Source organism: Lycorma delicatula, chromosome 5, assembly GCF_047948215.1.
Source record: "Lycorma delicatula isolate Av1 chromosome 5, ASM4794821v1, whole genome shotgun sequence".
Lineage (NCBI taxonomy): Eukaryota > Metazoa > Arthropoda > Insecta > Hemiptera > Fulgoridae > Lycorma > Lycorma delicatula.
This window is the reverse complement of record NC_134459.1, coordinates 83,112,843-83,131,748: the sequence shown is the minus strand read 5'-3', so window position 1 is coordinate 83,131,748 and position 18,906 is coordinate 83,112,843. Positions and strand designations below refer to the sequence as shown.

General features: G+C 28.1%; 1 protein-coding gene across 1 annotated transcript in view; it reads right to left on the bottom strand.

Moving 5' to 3' along the window:
* LOC142325141 (glucose dehydrogenase [FAD, quinone]-like) overlaps positions 1-18,498 on the bottom strand; it is a 120,245-nt gene extending 101,747 nt beyond the window's left edge. Inside the window, exon 1 of the mRNA XM_075366521.1 lies at positions 16,991-18,498. Within this exon, the coding sequence (XP_075222636.1) occupies positions 16,991-18,493 (1,503 nt within the window). The 5' untranslated portion in view covers positions 18,494-18,498. The remainder of the gene's footprint in view (positions 1-16,990) is intronic.
* Positions 18,499-18,906: the final 408 nt, after the last annotated feature.

Sequence of the window (18,906 nt, the reverse complement as noted above, 5' to 3'; positions counted from 1 at the left end):
CAAGATTATTTAAAAAAAAGAGTTTAATGAAAGAGATAGTTCAAATAGTCTGATAATTATCTTTTTATAAAAATATATTCCATTATGTTTTGCGCTTATAATAGGTAAAATAGAAAGAAAAAGGACAAAACTATGTCCTACAACACAGTTGCAGGACTTTTCCAGATCGCGGCTTTAGCCGCTTGTCGGAAAGCCGCATGAGTCGTTTCTGATGCACGGCTTACGCACACATACACACACAACTTAATTTAAAATATTTATTATTTTGTTTAATTATATTTTTTCGTTTATTTAATTCAATGATTCTAACTAAAGCGCGCGCCCATACCGTATTTAATTCGCGCGGGTTTGGCGGTAGAAGCGGCGACGGTCGGCACTAACTAAACTAATGTAATTTCACAACTTACGTAGAACAAATTTCGCTTGTACGGTCGGCAGATTTGGGTAGCCGCGAGGCTTAACGCACCAGGTACCAATTCAACCGAGTGATCGAGTTCGAAATCCAGCCAGACCGAGTTAGTTTTTACACTTTAAATATAATTCATTTAATCAATTCTACCGCTCAATTGTGACGTCAAAACATAGTAATCGACTACAACAGCTGTACGTCAGTGCTACCAACCTCTGAGATATTAAGTGAAATAAATAATTAATATTTAAATTATAAAAATTAATTTGGTTGGCAACCCTGTGGAATTTCGAATTTCCCTATCCAAGAAGGCGAGGAAAAGGGAATTTCCCACAGGGAAAAAGGGAAGTTAAAAAATGGTGGACTGCGACACTAGCGCTCCTTGGTGACAGAGAGATACTATTAATGCAATATGCAGCTAGTTTAGAACATTTTCTGGGGTGGGGTGCGATTTTTCAAAAACAATTTTTTTCAAATATTGTTATTTTTAATTGTTAACAAATATGCGTAAGAAAAATATGACCTTAATTAAGTGAAATCTCGAGATGCTGAGGATGACCTTGTTCTACAGCTTAACCTTCTTGACCTTTTCAGTTGAAAATTTTATGGCATCAATGCCCCATTTAAAGTAGTAATTTGACTGGTCAAAATCACTCTAGTAGTTCTGGAGATAAGATAGTTCATCTAGATAAGATGATTTAGAGGCCAATACCAGACACACACACACATATATACGAGGATTAACATCCAGAAAATTTCCATACGGTTTTTGGTATTTTGAGCTATAGCTTTGCTATAGCGTTATCTAGACGGGAAAATAAAATTTCTACTATAATTTTTTAACTATTTAGATTCGAAAAATAAAGAACAGTTAGTTTTAGAAGTTTAGCTGAATGATTACTTTAAAATTAACATTAATGCTGAAAAGGAAGATAAGTTTTAAAAAAAGGAAAAAGGTGATTCTACTTATAACTGAGTACAAAGGTACGTGCATCGAGAGCCTAAGTTAGATAGTTATAGAAACTTATTTAAGAGAAGAATAATTAAATCCACAATACTAGTAATAAAAGCGTACAAAGTTCTCGCAAAATTAAAAAAAATTCGGTATTACCACTATTATTATTCTGTCGTTTATATACAATGCTGCTAAATTAAAACTAGACAATTAGTTGAGAAGAAAGGAAAATGGCGTACCTTGTTATTGGAAGAACATAATTTCGACAGATTAAATTGAAAAGTAAAGAGAAAATTAAATAACTAATAAAATTTATTTTTAATTACTATTAACTAAAAACATTATTTTTTTCAGAACTCTCCTTCGAACAAAGATATCAGAGATCATGAGTATAAGACTAAAACGAAAAATTTTGAAAAGATAATATTATTTACGAGGAAACGATTACAATAAAATTCTAAAAGAAAAAAAATTAAAAGGAAGATTTAGGAGGGAACGACAGTAGTTTAGGTTATCCGTTTCGCGTGACCAACAGCTCAAACGAGTTCATAAAAATCACCTGGATAAAAAAAATAAGTAATAAATAAAATAATTGTTACTAATATTAATGCCTGCAGCTTTATGGCAGCAAAACAGGAATGATAAAATAGACTTAAAATATAACTAATGAGACAATCTTACTAAAATAATCAGGTTTCTAAGAAACGACTTGTGCATTCATTGTAAAGAATTTTTTTTAAAAATAATGGAGTAAATAAAATAAATAATGAATTCTAGGTATACTACCTTAAAGAAATTCTTAAATTAAATATTTTAATTTATAAGTAATGTGAAATAAAAAAATTAGTACGCAATACTTAGGAATGTTTAGTACGCAATACTTAGGGACGGTATTAAATAAGAAAGATAATAATCGAAGAGAAATAGAGAAGAGGATTAAATAAGGAAGAAAAATTACCTAGACGTTAAATCCAATTTTATAGTCTAAGAAAGTTTGGAATGAGATTAAAGAACTGAAGATTTCATTCGAAAGAGTATGATTACATATGATGCTGAGACATGGGAACTATCAGAAATAAATAAAAAGAGAATCTTAACTTGGAAGATGAATTTTTTGAGAATGTACGTTTCCAAACTCAGTCATATAAAGATTAAAACGATTATAAGAAGGATGGCTAAAGCAGGGAATACTTTGGAATATATCGAAAAAAGCAGATTAAAATCATTTTAGAAAGGATGGATGAAGGTAGATGACCTGATAAATTTCTTAAGTGGGATCTGATGCAAAGAAGGTACTGCTGTTGTAAGCCGCACCTGTGTGGGATCTGCTACTGTTTTAAGTAGTTAATAAGTAACATTAATGGGTCATAAGGAAATAATTAGAAAAACTGAATTAGGAAGTAACACAGAATGGCGTTTAGATGTGTTAATGCCAAAGAGTAATTTGTAAACAATTTGAAAAAAAGAATAGTACAGAATGTAAAGAAGCCGAGTTAAAAGTATATTAAACCATGCCAATAACTGATGAAATAATTTTACATTTATTATAACACTGAGCAAGCCTTAAGTTAGTTTAGCAAGGCAGTAAACTACCCTAATCTTTGAAGGCAATCCTTCTGTAGGAAACGTCACTATTTTCTGCCATTTTCGTTATCTTTAATTCTGTCTACCCTGAATAAGTTTACCATGGAAAATACATCAGTTTTAACATTGTCTTTACCCGAAAATAAACCCGTTGCTACTAGTTTATCAATCCGGGGGTTATAGAAAAATTCGAATTAGCGGCTGAGTAGTTAGTAAAGTTAGACCACTTACCTCTACTAGTAACATATTCTAGATATAAAGCATTTTTCTATTTATTTTTAAGATTATAGTTTTTTTATGAGATAATTAATATCAATATATACATGCAAGATATGCGTTCATATACGTGACAAGAATTAGAAAATATTTCTAATTCTTTATTTAAATGTATAAATTAAACATTTATTACACGGTCTATCTTTTCCATTTTTAGAACCAGACAATCTGAATATAAAAAGAAGGAATGAATGAATAAATACATAAATAAACAACTTAAGAAAGAATAGAATGGACAAGTTACGAAATATACAAACTATTTGGTAGCAGGATTAATTAGTTCCACGCCCGCCGTATATAAATATTGACCTATCACAGGATATATCGTGAACTGTGACGTACATTTTTTTAAACAACAAAAAGAAGGAAGGTCATTTCTATCTGATGAAAGTAGCTTAATATAAATACAGAATAGGTCTGCTGTAGATAAACATTACAAAATACATTTTCCAACTTAATAGACCAGAAACGCTGGAAAATTTAAAAACGTTTCAAATATCTAAAATAAACAAACATATTGTGCTACGTTGACAACATAAATAAACGTGACACTGAATTGGATTTCGTTATAAGGAATTTAAAAATAACAACAGTATTTATTAAAAAAATAAAAAAAACTATTTGATTGAAAAGTTGAAATAATAAAGAAAAATTCACATGAACTACGTAAAATTATTTTTAGTTAAAACGAAGCACGAATATAAAGAAATATAAACTAATTTAAAAAAATGAACACTAGCAGAGAATTTTTTATTCCAGTATGTTTTAATTGTTTATTTTATTAATAAACTAAATGGAAACGAGAGATCAACGTACCAAAAATAAAACTACAAATCAGTACTATTCGTTATATTTTTATATAAACTTCAAAGTAGTTATTTTTAAATTTTTGAAAGTTTCTCTTTTTTAGATTTTTAATATATGTCAAATGTTTTTCAGATACTTCTTTCATTAATATTACGTACTGATAATATGATCTTTCACTGTTAAAATTTAAAATCCAAAAATATTTTTAAAAATATACAATGTTTTTCACTACACATATTTTCATGTTATCAGGAGGTTCAAATATATATGCATGCACATACACGCTTTTGCTTGTAGTATATGAACACTATACACACTCACACACCATTTTTTATCAACAATTATCACTAATTTTTCAATTTAAACTTTAAAAAAGAAAAAACAATACAGCTAACAATTGCAAAGAACAATAAAATATATAAGGTGTAATTAAATATGTAAACAAAGGTTAAGTGCGCAGTATGTAAAATAATACTACTAGTATGCTTGTTTTTCAATTCTGCATTTGTATTTATATATATATATATATATATATATATATATATATATATATATATATATATACAGGTGTCCCAGCAAATGTTGATCAGATTTAAGAGACTGATTCAGGACATCAAAATACTCGTAGATAAAAACGTTTAAAAACGTGTGGACAAATGCCCTTACTCGCTTCATTTCTTTCTCTATTTACCATTTTTTGTTTTTATTTAAGATAAAAATATCCATCTTAAGGATGATATTTCAATCACCTTTTATTTAAGATATTTCAATCCACCTTAAGTATGGATTTGTTTATTTAACGTTAGTTAGAGGGTATACTGAAATGACGACTAGCACTAGATAGGGAATCTTGGAGAGCTGCATCAAACCAGTCAAATGACTGAAGACAAAAAAAAAAAAAACGTTAGTTAGACGAGGTTAGCGAGCGAAGCGAGCTTAGGTTATGTTTGGTTAGGCCTGTACCATATGACATAATATATGTAACATATTAACGTGACATATATTTATATACATATATTATGCTAATAAACTTTTTCAGAGATTTACATTCTGGCTTAATTTTACTGAAGGCGCAGAAATCAGGGACATCTTTCGCCAGCTGACACTCGTTAACGAAGCGTTTGCGAACTTATGTTTATATGAACTTTCTTTTAGGTAGGCACCATAAGAAATCTACCTATTGTAATGTTACCATGATTCGACTTCCGGAAAATTTCGACATATCTTCGCGTTTCACATCATCCCCCAGATCCCAAAACCACCTCAGTTCAAAAGTTTATACATACATACATATATATATATATTTCACTTTCTTGTGGACACGATAACTGCCGTAATTTTACGCCAATCACTTTGAAATCGATACATAAAATAAAACGACCTAAAATCTCGGTTGAGTTCATTAATGGGCAAAATCGGACTATAGGGGTGGAAATGGGTGGCTTTTTCGAATAAAAAAATATCGCTATAACTTTCTTATTAAGTAAAATATCGAATTCGTTTAAAATTCCTACTATTCTTTGAATAAGGGCTTAAAAATTATCTAAGTAAAGTTTTTTGATATCACCAATCACTGGCCCAGGGGTGGAAAAAATGGGGTTTCGAAGACAAAAAATAATCATACCTCCCTTAATAGGTACAGCATCGAATCGCTTTAAAGTGGTAGTTAGTCCTCTAAACATTACCTAAAACTTTTGTCTGCAATAATTTTTAATATGACACACCCTTACGGCAACAAATGACCACAATATTTCTGGAATTGCAAGATGGGGCTTGTCGTATGCTAAACATGTGAAACTTTTTTTGTACGCAACCATAATCGTATTGAGTAAATTTGAAATTTTTCTTAATTTTAAAATGGAAATATTTTTATCCCCTAATTAGTACCGATGAAATCTACCTCCATCTTTCGGCGTGCCGAAAGATTTTATTTTTTTTATTTTCACCAGTAAGTTGTACGAACAGATGAAGTTCCACGCTGATTTTTAAATTATTAAAGTCATAAGTTGATTCTATTATCGATTCTTTATTATATCTGAATATACTTTTGTATGTATAAATTGAATGTTTAATACACTAGAAATGTTAAATTAATTATTTATGTATTATTAAATGTTTATTATAATTGAATTATGAACTGGAACTGTTAATGAATGCGATTGTACAAGAATAATGCAGGCGACTGGCTGTAACTGGAACCGAACAAGAGTGACGACTGAAGACTGACTAATGAATGATGACAATAACGGAACGGAACGGAACGCAAAGGTGGCGGGAGTTTCATTTCTCCGTTCGAAAACGCAGAGCCTGGACAATGTCCCTTGCTACTGAATCTATATTATTCGGGCGTGTTTATGGGTTTATTTTAATGTCGGGTATGATTTTAGTGGTTTCTTTTAGTTTTATGTACGGATTTTGTATAGCGTTCCGTGTCCATTCATGTCCAGCGTTATCACACCCAATTCTGAGTCAGACCGCGAGAGGCTAGGCTTTTAAAACCCGTGCTCCCGACGTGATTCCCCTACAGTCCATCCACTGACGTCCTTTCGATGCTAACGCTTTATTGGCTAGCAGGAACACACCACAAGGGGGCATTGGTTATTTGGAGGGTGCAATGCGCCCCCTTCTCCGGAGGAAGTCGCAATTGCTGATTTAATTTGATTTAATTGTAAGTTATAAGTTATGAAGGAAAAGGTTAAATAGAAGCTCTTCATCCACTTCTTTGATGGCTGCCCTTCAGGACGCATCTCTGCTGGGCTCATTCCCGGACTCCCGTCCGGGACGTTGGGTCGCGTAGACGATCTTCTATCTTCTTCATCTTCTTCTTCTTCTCCTTCCGATGACCTCTTCGTTCTTCTTTGGTCGACAATAATAACGATCGGCATGCTTAAATAATGTTGGAACCGTTACTTCGTCAGGAGCCGAGTGAACTGTAAATATCCGAATGAATCCGACCGAAGCTGGAGATATTTAAATTTAGAAATACTATTAAATACATTAAAGCTCAAACATTTAAATGATAACAAAATATAAATATGTAAAGAGTATTTAAATATTAAAGAAACCTAAGTCCGAACAAAACACGTCCTAAATGTTCGTGAATCATTCTGTATATATATTTATATTTATTAAGCTAATAAATTTGTTCTTCTAGAGTTACCCTTTAACATATTTATAAATATATATATATATATATATATATAAATTTAATTATAAAAGAGGGAGGAGTCATCAATTATAAAAAAGTGGTTTTATTCAAGTAAACACGAGATAAAAAATATTTAGAAATTTAATTAAAAACTTTTGAGTCTTTTTTCTGTTTGTAGAGGAAACTCGTATCATAATGCAAAGAGAAAAGAATTCAGCGGTTAGAACAATTCAAAATCTGCTAAGCATATAACATATCTGTTATAAAGGTCAAAATCTATTTAATTAAACGAAAATGTTAAAAAAAAGAAGAAATCAATAGAAATCACGAAACTTTTAACAGAATAGTTAGATAGTTAGAATAGTTAGAAATAGATAACAGAATAGTTAGATACACTACACACACGCGCGCGCGTACACACACATCGCGTAAACACACAGTGCTAAATTTCATCATTTTTTGAGGTATTTGTGTATTATTCTATTTAACTGTCTGTAATTATTAAATAATAACGGAAAATATTAATAAAAATATACGTAACTTAAAGGAGAAAAGATTAAATTAATTTTTACATTAACGTAGATTGATAAATAACTGATATTATTTACTTTTATTATCACAATATTTAATTTAAAGATTTAATTAATCTTTTCAGTCGTAAATTAGTTTTGTAAGAAATTGTTAAAAAGATTTAAAGTTTAAATTACTTTCAAATTAAAAATTATACTAAAGATTTAGAGAAGTAAATCAGGTATTACTTTATAACAATCTAATTTGTATTACGTTACATCAATGCACGTTATTAAATTCTTATTTTGGCTTCAAACTTTAATATATAAGTTCAATATTTGATTTTCACTAAATTAATTTGTAGAATTAAGTTGCAGTTGTTAAAATCTTTGTTATATACTGAAAATTTCATTATTATTTTCGTTTATTCATTTAGTTTTATCAAAAAATGATGAATCCTTTCAAGTGAAGCCAAAAGAATAACTTAGTAGATGATGTACGGGTAAGGTGACAAATTAGTACTTTTACAAGAAGCATTTGATTAATTTTGAATAGATTTCAAAACAGCCATCGGTACACCGATAAGTAAATTAAGTGACTGAGACGGTACAACGATTTGAAGAAATCGGTACTGTAAGAAATCATCCTCCCACCGGGAGACCAAAAAATCATTAATCATGCAAAATCATTAAATGTTTTGCAGTCGTTTGTTGAGGGCCCTTATTCAACGATTCAGAAAACTCTGCTATCCAACAAGACATTAGTTATTTTTCAGTTAACAAAATTCTTAACAATAATCATTTTCACCCTTTTATATTTATGCTGCACCTTATGCAAAAGTATTTAGAAGAAGGTTTTGATCATCGTGTCAAGTTTTGTGATATAATCCAAAAAATAGTCCTGATCCAAATTGTTTTTTATTAATTAGTCTTCTAATTACAATTTTTAATTAAAGTAAATATCAGTTGGCTTTTGTAATAATATTGCAAATTATTAATTATTCATTAATAACTAGTGCTATTTGTTATTACGAAGGGTGTTATTATTAGTGTTTGGGTCATTAATTCTAACATTAGCTGTTTGAATATTATTATTGGATGTAATTTTGAAGGTAATACGAAATAAAAAAGTTATTATGGGCGTTTTACCTCGTTTTATTACTAATGTGATCTTTACGTTTTTGCAACTTTGATTGCTTTTAACACAAAAACGTAGAGGTATTTATCGAGAAACAGTTTTCGCCATCATTTTTTTGTAAAATTTTACATTAGAATAATGTACTGCATGTCCAACTTCTTATTTAAAAAAAAGGTTCGATGGCGGATAAAAATTTCAAACACACCATAAAGTAGTCATTTTTTAATTTTGTAGATCCGTACTTGATTCTACCTCCTAGCGTTCTTCAGTTTCGAAGTAATAGTTTCCATTCTTTAATGGACACACACACACACACACACACACACATATATATATATATATATTTATATGTATATATATAATTATTATGTATATATTTAAATCAGGACCACTGTAATGATTGATCGAACACATCACTGAAGGATTCTTTAATTGATTCTTCATTCACTATTTCAAATATAACTAAATAGTAACCTTTCTTTTTACACTAGGACCTAACTTCCTACTCTTGTGTTAAACAAGAGTATAAAACTTACAGCAGGATAAATAAAAATAATTAAATTTATTGAGTAAAATTGGTAATTTATAAACCTACGTATATAAAATTTACATATTCATATTAAACGAATACAGCAGATCTTTTTTAATAAAAAAATATGCTAAAATCAGACACAAATAAAGATATATACAATTAGCCTACAAAGTAAACTCAAAGTATTTTAATTTATTCTATTTGGAGATTATACCGCCACAAAAAAAGATGTTTACGCCCAATTACAGCTCGATTGTGTTTCTTATTTTAAAATGAAAACTCATGGAATAATTCAATTTACTGAAATCTGATAACAAAAATACGAGTATATCAATAACATGGAAATTTAAACATAATTCGAAGTATTGTATTTGTACTTTTCTTTAGACAGGAACCTGAGTCTCGTAGCATAAAAAAAGAATAGCTGATGAGTGATAATGAGCCTAACCATACAAGGAATTTGTATAAGTTATAACAATTATTATTTGCATGATCAGGTAATATATATATATATATATATATATATATATATAATATAATATATATATCAAACAATAATAACCATAATTAAAACAGTAAATATGCGTTTATCAGATAACGTGTAAAATTTAATATGTAACAAATAAAAAATGTTCTAAATATTTATTATTCTAATGTTTTACAATTTAAGCTTTTAGCGTTTCATAGCGGATAGCGTTTCTAATTAACATCCTAACCGGCTTTTTTATATTGTATGTATTATTACAAAATAAAAAACATGCAACATCGTAATATTTTAAAAAGAACGGTAGAATTTAATTAGTTATTTTATACAGTTTTTCTGAATAAATTTTGAATTCAGAGAATAATTAAATAAACAAATTTCCAATTTTAAATATCAAAACAGAAGTTTCCTCTTTCAAATTTCATCAGAATGTTTCTATCAAAATATAAATATTTTAATTAACTTTTCTCTTCGCATTTTATTCAAACTCTGTTATATTAAAAATAATTTAGATTATCATTATTAATTTATGTTAATTTTAGAAATACTGTTCATATGCCCGTAATTAAAACTTTGTATTAACTCGGTATTTTCATTCCTTTAAATAAATCGGGAATGCTTATTTTGTTGATGTGTTGGTTTAAAATTGTTATTTTTTAAATGCGACTTTTTTTTCCTTTTTACTTACTTTTTGTAGATTTATATATATAATTTTTTTTATAAATATCTATTTTAGACACAGAGATGAGTTTTTTTTGAGCATATTAGTCACATTTATTTATTATTTTTCGGTCAGTTTAAAAATTAAATTGAAAATAAATATTTTAATGGTAGAAATTTATTTATTTTAATCCAGTTAAAAATTAAAAATTTAAAAAAAAATTAAATTAAAAAAATGTGCTTATTTCTGCGCAAAAAGATCGACTTTTGGTTATTTTCTCTAGTATAATACTTTCTTTTTTTTTTTTTTATAATGGTTTTGAATAATTTTTTGCTTGAGATTTACAAAACTTCCATTAAATGAGAAAACTAAGACGTATAATTTTTTTTTTTGAATTCAATATTAAAATACATTTTCTGTTTATACGATAATTAAATTATTATAACCTAATTTTATGAAATAATTAGAAATAACGAACAGAACCTACATAGAGTTACATATATCAAGTTTAAACTCACTTACTACTATGACCACTACATAGTCAACATACTCGTAGCACCAATTTGAGGTTATGTTATCAGTTGTGGAGCATAAATTGAGCATAACTTAAGAACTACTCAACGAACTTTCATCAAATTTTCATATGCCAACTTCAGATACACTACTTCAATTACTTCAACATATCTAAATTTTAATAAGGTTGATTCAGTAGTTTGGAAAGTTTCGAGACAGAAAATTTTATATATGAATGTTATTTTGAGATTTTCGAGCTATAAAAGTTTACACATGAATGGCATTTTAGTAATTTTCATAACTCAATACGAAAAGAAAATTCATTTTCACTTCCCAATCTCAATATGTAACCGAAGAAAATAGCTCAAATTGAGGTTATGTTGTCTGTTGTTGACCTTAATTTAAACGTTAACTCAGAAACGACTCGATAACCTTCATCAAATTTTCACATGTACAACTTCAGATACATTATTGCAACGTATTTAAATTTAATGAAACTGATCTAATAGTTTTGGAGGTTTTCGAGCCACAAATTTTTTTCATAGGCTTATTTATATATATATATTTTGAAAATTTTTTTCAGCCAATCCACCAGAATTAAAGGAACATTCTAACCATTTTTTTATTTATTTTTTACTTTATTTCCTTTAACTCAGAGCGCTTTCGGGCATAAGTACATCTGATTTATCTTCCTTTAAATTTACACATGTAACTACTATTCAACACCTTAACACATAGGTTACTTTTCATAACTTTGGTTATTGAATAAAATATAAAAATTTGTAAACATTTACGGAACAAAATTAAAAACATCTACTAAGATTTACTAAAAGTTACAATAAAATTAATATCATTTACTAAAATTTACCAATATTTATTTAAAATTTCTTTCAATATGTTATTTTGTATAATGTTATTCAGGGCTGTAAACAATAATTTAATTTATTTAAAATCTTATCAAACTCATTAATAACTTAAATAATATTTATAAGAATGTCTTCAAAAAATTCTGTCTGCAGATTTCTGAGTCTAAATTCACGTTTTTATTTGTATATATAATTTTTTTCTAAAATTTCTAATTTTTTATTATTATTTTCGTGTTCAGAATTACTTTTTCAATCATTTCTAAATTATTTTCCAAATTAGTTATATTATGTTTGTTGATTATAAAATAATCAGCTATATTTGAAAAACCTATTTTTTTTTCATTTTTAAACTACATAAAATTTTCATTAAATATATCCTTAAAAGACCTATTTGTTTTTCCAATATATATTTTTTCCCAATTATTGCATTTTATTTTATAAATACCAGAAAATTATATTAATTTTTTTATTATTATGGAATGGAATGGAATGCAAAGTTGGCGGGAGTTTATAGATTCTCCCTACGGATTGCAGAGCCTGGACAGTGTCCCTTGCTGCTGGGTGATTCTATCGGGCGTGTTTTTAAAGGTTTATTTTATATGACGGGTCTAATTTTTCAATTTTTGTCTTATTTTATACGACAAAAATTTTTTTATTATTATAATATTTTAAATGTTTTATTACATAGTTATCGGGTTTATATTTTGTATCATTATATCCAATAAATTAAGTTTTCAATAATTTCATTAGTGTAGGAATAATTTATACAAATATTTTCCTTGCATTTATTTTCATTTATGGGTTTTAATGTAATGATGTTTGCATTATTTAAGTATTTTGAATTATATTTTATTACATATAATATCTATCAATGAGGTATCATATCCAATTTTTTATAGCAACATTACTTATAATATTTATTTTGTTACACAATTCCTTTTTATCATTTGTGTATTTTATTCCTCGATTTATCTTCTTTTTTTTAAATATTAATTTTCTGAGACCAAGGAAGGTTAGAGTTTTTGTTAATAACAATTTTGTTTGAGGTAGGTTTTTGATACACAGTAGTTATCTTATTGTTTTCATTTATTTCAATATTTACGTCTAAAAAGTTAATTTTTCTATTGTGTTCTATTTCATATGTAAATTTTAATACCTCATGCTAAGAATTTAATTTATTTAAAATTATTTCATGTTCTTTATTTATAATTGGTTCACATAAAAATACATATGAATTTTTATGTATATATGGAATAATATTTTAAGTGAATGATATTTTTTCGTACTCATACCTAGCAACGCAAAAAGAGTTCAACTTCAACCCCCAATCCCACTATGCGACCGAAAGTTTTACAGTACTTTTCTTAAAAAGTGGATAAAAAAAATCTATACACATAAAACCTGAAAAATACACGCTAAGATAAATAATGAAAAAAGAGTTCGATATCAGAGTTTTGTTAAAAAATTAATACAAACTAATATTAAATTAAACCAGGTTAAGAAATTAACACCTCTAGTAAATAAATAAATCCTTCATTAGATCACCATGAATTAGATAAAATCATGAGTAAAATTCATTGGACAGTGTATTTAACAATGTATTGGAAAAATGCATGAGACCAAATGTTTATTTTGTTACAAAATAATTTGTCATAATTTTTACAAATTTTATTATGAATAGGAAAACAAAATCACACTTCAAAATTAAAATAAAGAAAGAAAACTTCCTAAATAATAAATTATTTTATAGTAAAAATTTCGATTAAAAAGTGTTACTAATTTGTTTGACTTAAATGTTACGGTATATTCTAAAAGTATTAATAAACGGAAGGAATTGTTGAAGATAACAACACATCATGTATAAATTTTAACTTACTCGTTACTCGTATTTATCTAACCACTTTCACTATCGTTTGAACCTGAACAGTAATGCCAGTAACTAGTTCTTTATAAACAAATAAACAACTACAATTAATTCATTCGGTCTAGTTACATAAATTTAAAAATAAAACAAAAAATTAAATTAATTTTGATTGAATTTAATAAAAAAAATACACGTATAATCCAATTCACTTGCACATGTATAATTCACATTGTGATGATTTATGAGATTAAATTTTATACAATAATATAGCTTAATAATATTAAATATTTATTGTTAAATAAGGTATTCACAACCAATCCCATATATACAAATAAAGAGATTAAGTTTTCAGAAAAGATATTCAAACACTGAAGGATCATTTGTGTTACCATTTTACATCTAATTCATTTAACAATTTACTCTGATAATTTTGATAAAAATAAATAACTAATCTCCGTGACGGAGAACAAATAGCGTGTCGTCCTTTCATCCGGAGGTCCCGAATTTGAATTCCGGTCAGGCACGGCAATTTTCATACGCTACAAAATTCCACTTCCGTATCCAACATACAAGCTTCAAGCTTATGTGGCGACATCACAAAGCAAAAAAAAAAAAAAATTAACAGTCACCAGTCGACTATTCACTAAAAGAAAAATTGTGATGTATGTGTATTATTCTGCTAAATTTTTAATAATATTATTAACATACAAAGTTTGCAATTAAAATTTTTAAGGATGGTCTCTAAAATAATGAAGTAAAAAAATAAAAATTAGGCTACGTTAAATCTTATTTTTACCTACGTGAGAAAACTTAACTCTGATTTTTTAAGAATATAAGAAAATTGTATTCAATATAAACGAAATATTATAGTTAAATAGAGAAAGAAAAAACAGTTTATTCTTACTTTAAACAAAAGAATAATTAAACTAGTTCTACCTTGTCTGCTTGAAAACCCCGTTTGAAAAGTAATAATAAAAAAAGAGATATACGAGTAAATTTTTTTATAATGAATAACACAGTTCGAGTACTGGTTGTTAATTCTACCTCCTCTAAGCTAATTTCAAAATTACTACTAATTTCTATTTCAAAAAAGTCATTTAATATTATCACATAAGAAATTCGAGTATAGTTTAATTTTTTTTTTTTTTAAATGATTTAAAATAAAGAAAATATGAGAACATTACATATATAAATGTGTATTTTTAATTTAATCTGTATACCTTCTTTGTTAGTTTTATAATCTATACTACGATTAATCATGAATGAGCTAAAATCATATTAGTTTCAGTTCTTATGAATTTCCAATTTAAATGATTATTCGTTCAAATGATCAAACCTTTTTCAAACATAAATAAACAAAATGATCTATAAATACAAATATTAGGTTTATAAATATTTTATTACGTTTTAGATGAAATCATTATTTCAACATTATCCAATTTCTGAATTACAATTATAGTTGGTACTTGATTCTGAATGTACAAATAAAAAACTACCTGTGTACCTATTAATTAAACATCTATTAACTATTGATAGACCAGTTCTTGATAAATTATTGTGTACAATAATTACTATTATTTTTACTGATTATTACAACACAGAAATAATACATAATAAATAATGTTAAGATACTAACTACACGTAATCCATGAATATAGTTTATAAGTTTAATTTATAATATGGAAACAATTGCAAAAAAATATTCATTCAGTAATATTGAAATAAATAAACTTAAAAAAATAAAAAACACTTTTTTTATATATTACAGATTTGAAAGACTTCTTACAGGGTAACTATTGTAAACATTTAATTCTACATTTTATTTAAAGCAAAGTAAAATCAGCAAAATCCTACATCCTATCACGATTCTCTGCTAAAAACCAGTACTTTTACCATACGTCTTGCGACTAAATTGAGGCAACAAGAAAAAAAGTAACACGATTTTTTTTTTTGTTTTTGGGTTCATACTCGTAATTAATTGATGTTTGTAACAGTAGTATTTGTAAAACAAAGGCTAATTAAGAATTTATTTGTGCTCATCTATACTAGCTTTTGTTCTTATAAATCTTTGGATAAAAAGTTTACGTTATAAGGCTGTATGCGATGACTCAACTTAGTATGATTACCAAGTAAATACCTTAAATATCGTAATTGTATTTAGATTATCCGATTAACATCTGATCATACTTATTTTTTATTTTTCTAATGTGAACGTTGTAATCTGTTCTACTAGTGAACAATAAGTAAGCCCCCTCGACAAGGCCCAATGAGATGAAGATGATATGTATATCACATAAATGAGGTGTAGTCTTGTGTAGACTATACCTACTTACTAATGGCGTGTGGTTAGATCATATTTATTAAACCGATGAAAAGGGTTGATCTTACAAAATACAATCGTTCTAGAATTATTAGATTTTTAATTTCTTTTCGTTATTTATAAACGTAAATTTTTCACATGAATTATGAATAAAAAATATCATAATTATAATGCAATATAATTTTAACATTTTTTTTTTTAATATAAATTATGAATAAAAAAGATCATAATTAAAATTCAATGTAAGTCGTTAAAATAACATGAAATTCCGATAACCGGAAACGAACTTCCTGTGGATATATCGAATACATGACCTTTAAAAATAAAATAAAACTAAAAAACCTAAAATAAAAAATAAATTGACTATTAGGATTAAATAAATAAATTTATTTTTTATTTATTAATTAATTTATTTTTAATAAATTAGGTATTATTTAGGACGATCATCAGTAAAAAAAAACTACTGATGTTTACTTCTGCTTAAAAAAAATTGATATATCTTCAAACTTTGCACGATCGATGGTAATAGTCATTTATTAATTCATATTTTCTTAAGCACACTTTGGTGACTGATCAAAAGGACCCTACAAAAGGAACAAAATTAAAATTACATATATATAAAATTACCATTTATAATAACAATCAACAATTTGAGCTAATAACCGTTAATCCCGAAAAAAGCCATCAAATCAAAGTTTAAAAAATGCACACACCACTTATTCAAAATTAAATGAATTATTGGTTTTTAACGCCTTTTTACAGTTAAATACCCGAGAGTAAATTTAATTTTAATTTTGTTATGATTTCAATCTTGAAAAAGCCTTACTAAATATGTATTTACCGCAAAACTTACAAATATTTAATAATATTAACTAATATACAACAAAAAATAATAACTAAACTATTTAAACAAAATAGACTGACCATTTTAATTCCTTCGACCAAAATTTGTAGATCTCGAGGATGATCAAAATAATTTGGATAAAGTAATGGCCAATGAAATGGATTTTTTGAACGAAGTTTAACACGACCTTTACTTAATGGTTGCAGAAGAACTGGCACAATGCTAAACGCATCTTCTCCCTGATGAGGGCGATAAACTTGATCGTAAAAATCTTCCCTGATAGCAAAACTACGACGAAGAGATCCACCAATATCCCCGGTCAGAGCACCGGGTCCAAAAACAAGTTCCATATCGGGATGATCAGACGGACCGTCGACTATACCCGTTCTATAAAGTCCGAGGGCTTCTGCTCCACCAGGAAGAGTTAAAGGCCCGTCTCCGTTCAATAAATAATCTAACAAATATTGAGGTCCTTGATATCTACTCTCGACTATAGAGACTGTATCGTTGACTAGAAATGCTAAACCTCCCATCGAGACATGGTCTTGTAAATTGTAACCCGCTTTTAAATCTTTGATAACGGGTATACCTAGTTCTTCTAAATGTTCTTTCGGTCCTACACCGGATAACATCAATAATTGTGGACTATTTAATGTACCAGCACACAAAATCACTTCTTTTTTAACACGCACAACATAACTTTTACGATTTTTAACGAACTGAACGCCATACGTTTGGTTTGTAACCGGATCTATTAATATTTTTAACACTCTAGCTTGTTTAGCAACACTAAAATTTTTTCTACTTCTTATAGGCCTAAGAAAAGCTTTAGAAGCACTAAGTCTTGCTCCATTACGGGTTGTCGCTAAAATATATGAAAATCCGATCGATGAAGGTCCGTTAATATCGATTATATCGTAACCCGATTGTCTTCCTGCTAATAAAAATGCTGGTGATAAAGGCGTCCTCCATTTAGGACGATCTACCGTGAGATAGCCTCCCGTTCCGTGATACGACGAATATCTGTATTCAGAAACAACCATATCTTCTGATTTACGAAAATACGGTAATATTTCACGATAACTCCAACCATAATTACCGATAGCTGCCCAATTATTATAATCGGGGGGTGTGCCTCTGCTGTATACCATATAATTAATGACGCTAGTACCTCCCATAGCTTTTCCTCTGTGCCATTTACAACGGCGTTTTACCATACTAAGACAATGTTTATCATTCGGTTCGGTAGTATAACCCCAATTAAAATCGGTCGCTAAAATATACGATACTAAAAGCGGAATATCCGTCATTAATATTTCTTCTTTACCGGCTTCAAGTAATAATAAAGACCAATCCGGATTTTCTGTTAACCGATTTGCAACAACCGATCCACCAGACCCCGCCCCGATGACAACAAAATCGTATTCTTTTTGAAAAGCATTAGTATCTCTTGTTATACCGGCAGGAATTCTAAAAGAATCTCTATAATATTGTAATATCGCTTGAAATAAAGTCTGCTGGCTGTTAACGTAATCCGCCACCAGCAAAAACGGTAAAACTCCGAGCAAGCGGCGAAAGGTCATCTCGAAACGCGGTACCCCATTGACGATCGACTGTGGACCGCGGACGCCATCCAACTGTACTACGCGTGTGAAAGAATAGGTAAGGGATCAACGGATCCCCTCCGCCATCCCTACTTTACACCTCAAGGTCACTCTCTCGCAATGCCAAGAACCCACTTCACTTTCATCTGAAGGACTTACTAACTACCGTAATTGAAACCGATTAATTAACGATGAACTAGTTTCCACATTTAAATAAAAAAGTTAATTTAATTATTTATGAAGAAAAAATTACGTAAATAAATTATTTATTATATATAAATACCTTATTAATAATAGCTGTAAAATAAAACCAACAATTATCGAGTAATCTATTTTACCCTCTATTCGTAAATGATGAAAACTAAAAATAATTTTTTTCTCAATAAAAAAAT